This window comes from Phascolarctos cinereus, unplaced genomic scaffold (assembly GCF_003287225.1).
Source record: "Phascolarctos cinereus isolate Bilbo 61053 unplaced genomic scaffold, phaCin_HiC Scaffold_9;HRSCAF=440, whole genome shotgun sequence".
NCBI lineage: Eukaryota > Metazoa > Chordata > Mammalia > Diprotodontia > Phascolarctidae > Phascolarctos > Phascolarctos cinereus.
Window position 1 is genome coordinate 170796689 of NW_027556402.1, and position 13132 is coordinate 170809820.

Here is a 13132-nt window from a genome sequence, read left to right on the forward strand (position 1 = left end):
TTTCTTTTCATTAGTTCCTTTGATATTCTGGACCTTTTGTTTTTCCAAATGAATCTTGTTATTATTTTTTCTAACTCTATAAAATAATTTTTTGGTAGTTTGATTGGTATGGCACTGAATAAGTAAATTAGCTTAGGTAGGATTGTCATTTTTATTATATTAGCTCGGCCTACCCATGAGCAACTGATGTTTTTCCAATTATTTAGATCTGATTTTATTTGTGTGAAAAGTGTTTTGTAATTGTGTTCATAGAGTTCCTGGGTTTGTTTCGGGAGGTAGACTCCTAAATATTTTATAATGTCTACAGTAAGTTTAAATGGGATTTCTCTTTCTATCTCTTGCTGTTGGGCTTTGTTGGTAATATATAGAAATGCTGATGATTTATGTGGGTTTATTTTATAGCCTGCAACTTTGCTAAAGTTGTTTATTATTTCAAGTAGTTTTTTACTTGATTCTCTAGGATTCTCTAAGTATATCATCATGTCATCTGCAAAGAGTGATAGCTTTGTTTCTTCTTTGCCTATTCTAATGCCTTCAATTTCTTTTTCTTCTCTTATTGCTAAAGCTAAGGTTTCCAGTACAATATTGAATAACAGTGGTGATAATGGACATCCTTGTTTCACCCCCGATCTTATTGGAAATGCTTCTAGCCTGTCCCCATTACATATAATGCTTGCTGAAGGTTTTAGATATATGCTATTTATTATTTTAAGGAAGATTCCATTTATACCTATGCTTTCTAGTGTTTTTAATAGGAATGGGTGTTGTATTTTATCAAAAGCTTTTTCTGCATCTATTGAGATGATCATGTGGTTTCTGTTGGTTTTGTTGTTGATATGCTCAATGATGCTGATAGTTTTCCTAATATTGAACCAACCCTGCATTCCTGGTATAAATCCTACCTGGTCATAGTGTATTATTCTTGTGATAAGTTGCTGCAATCTACTTGCTAGTATTTTGTTTAAAATTTTTGCATCTATATTCATTAGAGAAATTGGTCTATAATTTTCTTTCTCTATTTTGACTCTTCCTGGTTTAGGTATCAACACCATATTTGTATCATAAAAAGAATTTGGTAAGACTCCTTCTTCACCTATTTTCCCAAATAGTCTATATAGTATTGGAATTAATTGTTCTTTAAATGTTTGATAGAATTCACATGTAAATCCATCTGGCCCTGGAGATTTTTTCCTAGGGAGTTCATCAATGGCTTGTTCAATTTCTTTTTCTGAGATGGGGTTATTTAAGTATTTTACTTCCTCTTCGGTTAATCTGGGCAATTTATATTTTTGTAAATATGTATCCATTTCACTAAGATTGTCAAATTTGTTGGCATATAGTTGGGCAAAATAATTCCTAATTATTGTTTTAATTTCCTCTTCCTTGGTGGTAGCTTGCCCTTTTCATTCTTGATACTAGTAATTTGGTTTTCTTCTTTCTTTTTTTAATTAAATTAACCAAAGGCTTATCTATTTTATTGGTTTTTTCATAAAACCAGCTCTTAGTTTTATTTATTAGTTCAATAGTTTTCTTAATTTCAATTTTATTAATTTTTCCTTTGGTTTTCAATATTTCTAATTTGGTGTTTAGTTGAGGATTTTTAATTTGTTCTTTTTCTAGTTTTTTTAGTTGTATGCCCAATTCATTAATCTCCTCTTTTTCTATTTTATTTATGTAAGCATTTAGAGATATAAAACTTCCCCTAAGAACTGCTTTGCTGCATCCCATAGGTTTTGGTATGTTGTCTCATTATTGTCATTCTCTTGAATGAAATTATTGATTGTTTCTATGATTTGTTGTTTGACCCAATCATTTTTTAGGATTAGATTATTTAGTTTCCAATTATTTTTTAGTCTATCTTTCCATGGCCCTTTATTACATATAATTTTTATTGCATCATGATCTGAAAAGGATGCATTTAATATTTCTGCCTTTCTGCATTGGATTGTGAGGTTTTTATGCCCTAGTACATGGTCAATTTTTGTGTATGTGCCATGTACTGCGAGAAAAAAGTATATTCCTTTCTATCCCCATTCAGTTTTCTCCAGAGGTCTATCATACCTAACTTTTCTAATGTTCTATTCACCTCCTTAACTTCTTTCTTGTTTTTTGTGGTTAGACTTATCTAGTGCAGAGAGGGGAGGTTCAGGTCCCCCACTAGGATAGTTTTGCTGTCTATTTCTTCCTGTAACTCCCTGAACTTCTCCTGTAAGAATTTGGATGCTATACCATTTGGTGCATATATGTTTAGTAATGATATTACTTCATTGTCTATGGTGCCTTTTAGCAGGATGTAGTTTCCTTCCTTATCTCTTTTGATTAGATCTATTTTTGCTTTTGCTTTGTCTGAGATCAGGATTGCTACCCCTGCTTTTTTACTTCAGCTGATGCATAATATATTCTGCTCCAGCCTTTTACCTTTACCCTGTATGTGTCACTCTTTTTCAAATGTGTTTCCTGTAAACAACATATTGTAGGATTATGGTTTTTAATCCATTCTGCAATTTTCCATTTTATGGGAGAGTTCATCCCATTCACATTCACAGTTATGATTATCTGTGTCTTTTTCTCCATCCTTTTCCCCCCATTTATGCTTTTCTTTCTCCTTTTTCCTTTCCCCCTTCACTAGTGTTTTGCTTTTGACCACCACCTCCTTCAGTCCCTTCCCCCTTTTATTATCCCTTTCCCTTTTCTTCCCCTTTAGTCTTACTGCTGCTTCTCCCTCTTTCCCCCTCCCTTTTCTTTCCCCCTCCCTTTTCTTTCCCCTTTTCCCTCCTACTGCCTATAGGGCAAGTTAGATTTCTATACCTAACTGATTATGTTATGCCCTTCTTGAGCCAAATCTGATGAAGGTAAGGTTCAAACCATGATCCTCCTCTCCTCCTTTCCCTCTGCTGCAATAGGATTTTGTGTCTTTTCCTGTAATGTAATTTATCCTTGTTTGCCTCCTCCTTTCTCAGTACTTTTCTAAGATCAGATTGATCCACTTATTTGGATCCATTTAACCCACTTGATTAGATTTTTTTTTATCATTACATCAAAGTCAACTAATATCCACCCTCTTTATGTATACTCCTTTAACAAGGTGTAATAACAATACAGTTCTCAAGGGTTGCAAGTCTCATATTCCCTTGTAGGGGTTTAATCGGCCCCCCCCTTATTATCAATATATTGTATCCTTCTGTCCCATTTACCTTTTTAAGTCCTTCTTGAGTCCTGTACTTGAAGATCAAATTTTTTGTTGAGCTCTGGTCTTTTTATCAGGAAAGTTTGGAAGTCTCCTATTTCGTTGAATATCCACCTCCTCCCTTGAAAAATGATGCTCATTTTTGCTGGGTAATTGATCCTTGGCTGCATTCCAAGCTCCTTTGCCTTGGAATATCATGTTCCATGCCCTGCGTCTTTTAATGTAGAAGCTGCAAGGTCCTGTGTAATCCTGACTGTGGTTCCATGATATTTAAATTCTTTCTTTCTGGCTGCTTGCAGCACCTTCTCTTTCATCTGGTAATTTTGGAATTTTGCTATTATATTTCTTGGTTGTCAATTTGGGATCTCTTTCAGGTGGTGATCGGTGGATTCTTTCTATGGTTATTTTCCCTTCTGGTTCTAGGACTTCTGGGCAGTTTTCCTTTATGATTTCCTGAAAGATACTGTCCAGGCTCTTTTTTTCATCATGATTTTCAGGTAGTCCAATAATTTTTAAATTGTCTCTCCTGAGTCGATTTTCCAGGTCGGTTGTTTTACTGATGAGGTATTTTACATTTTCATCTATTTTTTCATTTTTTTGTTTCTGTTTGACTGATTCTTGCTCTCTCATAGAGACATTAGTTTCCATTTGTCCAATTCTAGTTTTTAACAGATTGTTTTCTTCTGTTAGTTTTTGTACTTCCTTCTTCAACTGGCCAATTGTGTTTTTTAGGGACTTGTTTCTTCAGTGTACTCTTCTGTTTTTTTGTCCTTCCTTCTTCAATTGGCCAATTGTGTTTTTTAGGGACTTGTTTTCTTCAGTGTATTTTTTTTCCAATTGGCCAATTGTATTTTTGAAGGACTCTCTTTACCTCTCTCATTTGACTATTAAAATCCTTCTTGAGCTCTTCTAAGAAGGCTTTTTGGGCTTCAGACCAGTTCATATTCCCTTTTGTTGTTGCAGATGTGGGTTTGTTGACAATGTTGTCCTCTTCAGAATTTCTGTCTTGATCTTCACTCTTCTCATAATATGAATCTATGGTACGTTTCTTTTTACTCATGGTGTTTCTTTATTCCCTGGCCTTTAAAGAGATTGAGCTCTCCTGCTGGGGAACAGAGGGTACTGACCCAAGCTTCTTGTGTTGGGAGCCTAGGTCTTGGTCACTGGCTTTGTTGCTGGGGCCTCTTATGCTGGAATTGGAGGCTGTAGGTTTCTGGCAGCTTACCTTGTGTTGGGCTGGAATCAGCAAGGCTGGAACTTTCAGGCAATTCTAGGTTGCCTGCTTTTCCTTTCCTTTAGCTTTCTTCAGCTCCTTTTAGATGGTGCTGCAGGTGTTTATCTGCCTGGGGCCCCTGCAGTGTTGTCTCCCTCTTTCTGCTAATGCACTGGGAGATTCCTTTGTGAGTGCCGAGGCACCTGGTGGTTTTCTGAGCTGGTTTCCACCGGTTCCCCGCTCACTGAGGCACTCGGAGGTCCAGGTGTTGGTGTTTGCCTGCTCTACCACCTGGGCTTCAGGATTTCTTCACAATTGGAGGCTTCAGGGCTCCTACAGCTCACCTGTGTTGGGTTGGAATCAGCAAGGCGGGCTTTAGGAAGCCTTTAGGTTGTTTTCTTCACCTCCTTTCAGATGAATGCCAGGGTACTTATCCGCCTGGGGCCCCTTGTTTGCTGAGGCACTGGGAGACCCGTTTGCTGGGCTGCTGCACTGCTGCTCCTTGTCTTTCTTCTAGTTTAGGTGTTCCAGGGTTTTTTTTTTCTGGGCTGATATTTTCTGGGTTTTCAGAGGTTGATAGGGGACAGTGAGAGCGACTACCTTTTCACTCTGCCATCTGGGCTCCCGGAAGCCTGAACAAGTCTTAAAACTTAGCTTCAATTTAAAAACATCTGATGAAATTTATTATTTCTTATGCTGAGTATATTACTCATAAACAATAATGAAATAATATGACTAAAACTCACACAGTGAACATTCAAACATTAAACAAATAAAAAAATTAATTAATTTGATAAAACAGAATATTTGATCATATTGAATATTTATCTTCTATACTTGAAGTATAGACTTATATACTTTGAAATATCTTCAAGACTTCAAAAAGATCTGTGCTTGTGGGGCAGCTAGGTGGTGCAGTGGATAGAACACCGGCCCTGGATTCAGGAGGCCCTGAGTTCAAATGCAGACTCAGACACATAACACTTATTAGCCATGTGACCCTGGGCAAGTCACTTAACCCCACTGCCTAGCAAAAACAAAAAATAAAACAAAAAAAAAAAGAAAAATCTGTGCTTTCAATGATGTTGGTATTCCTTCCACTAATAGAGCTCTTCATGCCACTATATATGGTTTCATTAGCCCTTGTGGCCAAAAGTTTGAACATGTATGGCCACATATTTTTGTCATGAGCCACTTGGGATTTAGAAGGATAGCTCCTTATGTAGCAGTCAATATATTTATTTAAAATCTTAAATATCACATGACAGTTTATCTTACATGCTTAGTTTCCTTATCAGAAACAGAGCACAATAAAATTGTTAAATTTGTCAAAATATTGACAAAGAAGTAATGTTAAAAGGCATATATGACAGAATTACATATATATGCATATATATTGATATAGACATCTAAAACTACACACTGTTGTAATATACATGTAAAAAATAAGAAAAGTATCCAACTTTATCTTGGTCTTAGTGATGGACTGTGTTACTCTTACCTATGGATGGGACATGAAACATTCTGAGTCAACATTTAATTTCATATACAGCTTGAACCATGAAAGTTCAGAGGGGTGATATGGCCTACAGCATGACAAGGAAAAGCAAATATACCTCCATCATTATGGATAAGTTGATATTCAGAATTATGCTGACAGGTATCACTTCTAAAGGGAAAACCTGTACATGGCGAATACAGGATTTCTTCTGTCATATCATCTACATTAAATTTCAAATTAAAAAGAGTAGAAATCACATAATGGTAACACTAGGAAGATGAAAACAGGGGCAGGGAAAGAGAGAGTGAATCTCTGACCTCACAGTCTAATGGGAGAAATAACATTAAACCAACTCTGTATAAACAAAATATGTAAGGATAAATTGGAGATAGTTTCAGATGGAAAACACTAACATTAAGGGACCTAGGCAAAGTTTCTTTCAGAAAGGGGAATTTTAGCCAAGGCTTGAAAGAAGCCAAAGAAGGAGGAGGCAGGGACAAGGAGGGAGAGTATTCCAGGAATGAGAGGATAAGACAGCCCATGAAAATATACTAAATTGGAAGATTGAGTGGTCTGTAGGAGGAAGTGCAATTGGCTTAGAGAGAATGTGGAACAGTGTAAGAAGTCTGTAAAGGTCAGAAGGGGACATGGTTATGAAGGACTTTAAAAGCTAAACAGAAGCTTTTATATTTTATTTTAGAGGGAATATGGAACCAATGGAATTTATTGAATAGGAGAGTGATATGGTCAGATTATTACTTTAGGAAGATCAATTTGACAGCTGAGTTGGAGGTGGATTAGAGTGGGGAAAAGACCAACCAGATGTCTAGATTTGAGATAAGGTCTGAAGTGGGGTGACATCAGAGGAGAGAAGTGGGGCTATTATGGGATGTAGCAAAGGTAGAATTGACAAGATTTGGCAACTGATTGAATATGTGGAGTGAAAGAGAATGATGAGTCAAGAATAACATCTAAGTTACACTAGAAACACTTAAACATTGGTATAGATAAACCACTAGCTTTTTGTTTAAATTGTTCTGTAATCCTCTTCTACTATGGATCAAAAAGGCTTATTTATGTGCTTTTTTTCTACTTTCACAGTTACTACTCAACTACAAGGCTCCTTGAAGGAAGAATCCTATCTTATTTATCTTAGTATGCTGAATAGCTTAACATAGTGCTTTATAAACAACAGGTGTTTAATAAATATTGTCTTAATTGAAATAATATGAACTGATAATCCTGGTGCTTCCAGACCTAAAGGGAAAGAGCTCATCGATTTCAAGTTTTTCCAGCTATACAATGAAGAAGCTGAGCTGGGGATAGCAAAATATGCCATTACTGCTCACTGGACAACATTTAAATTTTTTAAAATTGACTCATGTATCAATTAACAAGTATTTGATAAAAGTTTACAACGTACCTAGGTACTATGCTGGACTCTGGAGACACAATGATAAAAACCAAACAGTCCCTGTCCTTGAGGAGCTTATATTCTACTGGGGGAGATAATATGTTTGATGTCAAAGAATTTTCCATTACCAAAATACTATTGCTAATGTTGGCACAAGAAAATCTTTCATTTGATTAATTTTCATTAACTAGTAGGTTTTTGAGGCTACATTACATGTTAATTTCATATGATATGTCACATTAGCTTATTTTTATTAATATTCAACTTATAAAATACCCTACCATATTTAGAAATAACCTTTCATAAAGAGACAAATGGGACCCAGTAAAATTATAGTAAAAGCACTGTAAATTAGCATTTATCAATTATTCTATTTTCAAGGACAGAATTTGCAAGCATTGAGAACTAAAGCCAGCAAAGACTGGATCACACAATCAAAAAATAAGCCTAACGTGCTTCCCCCTTAGATACAAAAAAAAATTGCCACTACCTCAACATTAACTAAAAGATAAATGCCACCAAAAATTATTACATAAAGTGTTAATCTTACCCTAACACTATAGGAAAAGATGTTCATGTAATTCTATCTTTTCCTTGTTAATTGAAGGAGAAAAAACCATTTTGCTATAGAGATGCTATAGATCTTTCATGAGGGAAATACCATCATCTTATAAACATAAAAACTGTTATGAAATCCACTTTGGCCTTGTTGATTTTTTGCAACTTGCATGCACAAACAGGCTGGTTCTTGGTTCATTCAGTTAGCAAACATTTATTATGTGCCTACTACTAGTGGTGCACTGTACATTAGATCTTGGGGGAAGGGACAAAGAAGCCTATGGTCTATTAGGAAATAAAAGATTGTGTATACAAATAAAAGACTATATATACCAATTATAATATGATAGGATAAAAAGCACAGTGGCTGTGATGATAGAGTGATCACTTCTAGATAGGGGAAAATTAGAAGTTTCATGGAGGAGATGGCATCTGAGCTAGGCCTTGACGAATGGGCAAGACTATCATCAGGCAGCATCAAAGCAAATGTATGGAGATGAGAAAGAATATCCACAGAGAACCCCAACATGCAAAGTAGCTAAGGTAGTATTGTGTGATCTCACATCATGTGAATTACTGACAAATATTAGCTACAACAGAAAAGTGTACAAAGTACAAATTCAGGAAAATTTCCTCTATGTAACATCTTCAGCAGAAATTTATTCTTGTTCTAAAGGGATAAAATCAGAAGAAATAAAATACACATATGAAATAGCAGACAAACAAAAGCCACTAAGGAGTAGGATCCTCAATTCTACCCAAACTAATTTACTTATTCAGTGCCATACCAATCAAACTACAAAAAAATCATTTTATAGAGCTAGAAAAAACAATAAGAAGATTCATTTGGAATAACAGAAGGTCCAGAATATCAAGGGAACCGATGAAAAGAAATGCAGGGGAAGGTAGTCTAGCTGTTCCAGATCTTAAATTGTATTATAAAGCAGCAATCATCAAAACTACTTGGTATTGACTATGAAATAGAGTGGTGGATCAGTGAAATAAGTTAGGTATGCAAGACACAGTAGTCAATGACTATAGCAATCTGCTATTTGATAAATCCAAAGACCCCAGAGATAAGAACTCAACTATTTGACAAAAACTGCTGGAAAAACTGGAAAAGAATATAGCAGAAACTAAGCATAGAACAAAATCTCACACCATATACCAAAATTGGTAGTTACTGATGTTCTCTTAATTGCCTTTCTTTCAGTAGTAATAGTCCATGATTTTTTTTTCTAATCATTGGGTACCCTTAATCATTTGGAACCAGTCCCTCAATAACCTCAAAACTTTTGCCATCAGCATGTATTTCTTCTGTGTATATATACTTGGTTCAGCCAGTCTTTCTGTTTCTGTCTTATTTAGAGTCATTTCTAGTATATCACTTATCAAGTCAGACAGAAGGAGAGTACAAATGTGGTAGTTCCTAAATAAAGTCAAAATGGGTTCATGATTTAGATATAAAAGGTGATACTATAAGTAAACTGGGAGAACAAGGAATAGTTTACCTATCAGATCTATGGAGAACAGAAGAATTCATGACCAAACAGGAGATAGAGAACATTATGAAATGCAAAATGGATAATTTTGATTAACATTAAACTGAAAAGTTTTGGACAAACAAAGCCAATACAACCAAGATTAGAAGGAAAGTAGAAAATTGGGAAATAATTTTTACAGCCAGTGTCTCTGAAAAGGGCTTCATTTCTAAAATATATAGAGAATTAAGTCAAATTTATAAGAATACAAGTCATTCCCCAATTGATAAATGGTCAAAGGATATGAACAGGCAGTTCTCAGATGAAGAAATTAAAGCCATCTATGAAAAAATGCTCCAAATCGTTATTGATTAGAGAAATGCAAATCAAAACAGCTCTGAAGTACCACATCATACCTTTCAGATTGGTTAACATGACAAAACAGGAAATGATAAATATTGGAGAAGATGTAGGAAAACTGGAACACTAATGCATTGTTGGTGGAGTTGTGAAATGATCCAACCATTTTGGAGAGCAATTTGGAACTATGCCCAAAGGGCTATAAAAATATGCATACCCTTTGACCCAGCAATAGCACTTCTAGGGCTGTACCCCAAAGAGATCATAAAAATGGGAAAAGGACCCACACATACAAAAATATTTATAGCAGTTCTTCTTATGGTGGCAAAGAATTGGAAATTGAGGGAATGCCTCTCAATTGGGGAATGGCTAAACAAGTTGTGGTATATGAATGCAATGGAATACTACTGTGCTATAAGAAATGATGAGCAGCAGACTCAGAAAAACCTGGAAAGACTTGTATGGACTGATGCTGAGTGAAGTGAGCAGAAACAGGAGAATGCTGTACACAGTAACAGCCACATTGTGTGATGACTAACGTTGATAGACTTAGCCCTTCCAGTAATGCAAGGATCTAAGTTATCTCCAAAGGTGTCATGATGGAAAATGCTATCCACATCCAAAGAAAGAACTATGGAGTTTGAAAGCAGATCGAAGCATACTATCTACCATTTTTTCCTTCTGTTTTGTTTTGTTTTCTCTTTCTTGTAGTTCCTTCTATTGATTCTAATGCTTCCTTACAACATCACTAATATGAAAATATGTTTAATAGGAATGTATATGTAGAGCCTATATCAGATTACACACTGTCTTGGGGAGGGAGGTGGGAAGAGAGGGGGAGAACATTAAAAACTCAAAAGCTTATGGAAGTGATTGCTGAAAACCACAAATAAATTAGTTAATTAAAAAAATAAAATAGTAGACACAAACAAGTTTAAAAAAAAAACCCAAGTAGGATCCTATAGATGAGTGATCACTAGTGCTAAGACATTCTTTGGTCACAGGAATGAAGTGCAAAGGAGCACAGCCATAAATACAGATGAAATTAAGTTGTCCTTAGAAGGAGAAAAAGTTTTTTGTATTGTAGAAATTATAAATATTTCACAAACATAAGTCTGGTAACTGATGATTATTGGGAAAGAAAAAATATTAACTTTAAGAATAATTTTTTTCTTAACAGCTATTTATCTGTTATCAATATAGCCATGGAAAATCATTTCTTTTGCCTTTATCTCATGAAGTAAATGGCTTCTTTACCTCTAATATCTGATGACATAAAGAAAAGGGCAATTGTTTTCAGACTTGAGAGGTTACAACCAGATGGATTTTTTATAAATAAAAAGTATTGATTTTAATATTAAAATCTTTTGAGAAAATAAGCAGAAACAAAAGATTTTTATTTCTTTCTGAGGTTTAAAAGGCATTCAATCTTATGCAGTCACATCCTAATTAAATAAAAAATGTTTCCAAGTTTTTTTTGCTTTATACCTGCAAATAATATTTACTTTTCAAATTTCAACTCCTGTAGTGTACTAGTAATTACATCTTTCTGAAAGATTCAGATTTAGCATCATCTTCTTCTATCTTACAAAAATAAACAAACCCACCCTAACAACGGTAACTAATTTACATCTAATCACGCAAAAATTGCTATGTGTATTCTATATTACTTCTATGACATTTATGCTGACATCCCAAATTCAAATTAGTAAATTTTCATGTCTAATCCACTTCTACTTTGAAAAAAAAAAGAATAACATAATCTAGGTAATTCCACATAAAATTAGTTTTTCATTTATGATAAAATGATATTTCAGCAAAGATGAAAATGACCTAGAGATAACCAGTTACAATATCATTGCTTTGCATAATCAAGTGGTAATGGTGTTTTTTGCAAGCATTTAAAGACATTTAACTATTTGTTCTATTACTCAGTAAGGTATTCTCATGAAGCAATGATTTCTTTGAAGAGTTCTTCTAGTCATGAAATAAATGTTCCCTCTGAACTCTGACATTCATTTTAATCACTTGTACCTATAATAATGATTAACATGCTGCCAGTTTCTATCTCCAAGCTCTATTTTGTAATACAAAAAAAAATTAAAAATTCACTTGTTTGGAGATTTTTTTTCTTCCAACTAGTCCTTTTCTATGGGCAAAAAGTTAAACCTGTTCCAAATTGAGAACATTTTATTTGATCATTAAAAAGCAAGGTTTGAATTTTAGCACTGAAAAATTGTAACGATACATATCTCTTAAAGTGGCACAATTTAACTATTAATTGTACCTTGAAAAAGAAAGCATTGATTCTTTCTAACTTACCTGATACAAATAATCTTCAAATACAAAATAGTAATCATCATTGCTGGCTGTCAGCTTCACATCCTAGAATTAAAGACAGAATGTACTGAAAAGGTCATAGACCATTTATTTTTCTGAAAAGGAAAACCACACTATTTAAGCATCTCCACTACTCTCTCTATATATGTATGTATGTATATATATGAATAGTATTTATGATTTCATTTATTTAAAAAACCACTAATGAGTTAATGGCCATGCAGGAAAGCATCTACTCTACAATTTGTTGAAAAGCCCAGTCACAAAGTAATGGGGCGTAGGAGATAATATTGGAATCCAATTCTTCTAGACTCTGAACTAGGCTCTCCATCTGCTGTGCAAAGATTGCCTCTTACAACAGTATATAAATATACTTAAATATTATGAAATTTCACTTACCTTCAGCATTTTTTACAGACACACAAAATTACTCAGAATTGAAAAATCTCAAGGTCTTCTGGAGTAATCAATTTGCACTTTGATCTCCTCTACAATATCCCCAACAAGCCAATTTTTGGAGACCTTAAGTAAAGGAGAACCTAAGGCAGCCCATTTCTCTTATGAAAAGATCTGATTGTCAGAGGTTTTTCTTATGTTAAGGCAAAAGCTATCTTATTAATTTCTATCTAGTTCTGCCTTCCTGAACTAGGCAGAACAATTCCTCTTTTAGTTCAGCAATGTCTGTCCAGTACATGTGAAATAGTTTAATCAGCTGTCCATCCAACTAGCATATGATAATTTAGATTACAAGCATTCTTCTTTATAGAATGAAAAGTTTAGAGTGGTTGTAGATCTTACTTAAGAAGTTCTTTAGTATTCTAGGGTCTGATGCAAACAACATGATGACACCTAAAATTAAGAGGAAATGGAAGACTTCATCATCTGTACTGTGAACAGTGAAAACGAATACTGATAAATCTACTTGAAGGCCTAATCAATTCAGTTTCTATTTCACAGTATGAGATGTAATTCCCCATTCCTGTCAGAGGCTTTACTCATGCTTCAGAAAAATTTACATAAGATAGATGTTGTCATAACTTGCTGATGTGAAATATTCCAATAATCAGATGCTTTCATA

The 13132-nt window shown here is 34.5% G+C and overlaps 1 protein-coding gene across 3 annotated transcripts in view; it reads right to left on the reverse strand.

Moving 5' to 3' along the window:
* TBC1D19 (TBC1 domain family member 19) overlaps positions 1-13132 on the reverse strand; it is a 126658-nt gene that overhangs the window by 49454 nt on the left and 64072 nt on the right. For all 3 annotated transcript variants that reach the window (XR_002325617.2, XM_020992260.2, XM_020992254.2), the window contains one exon: positions 12037-12099. Coding sequence is in view for 2 of the 3 variants with exons in the window: in XM_020992260.2 (XP_020847919.1) it covers positions 12037-12099 (63 nt within the window). In the remaining variant the exon portion in view is untranslated. The remainder of the gene's footprint in view (positions 1-12036; positions 12100-13132) is intronic.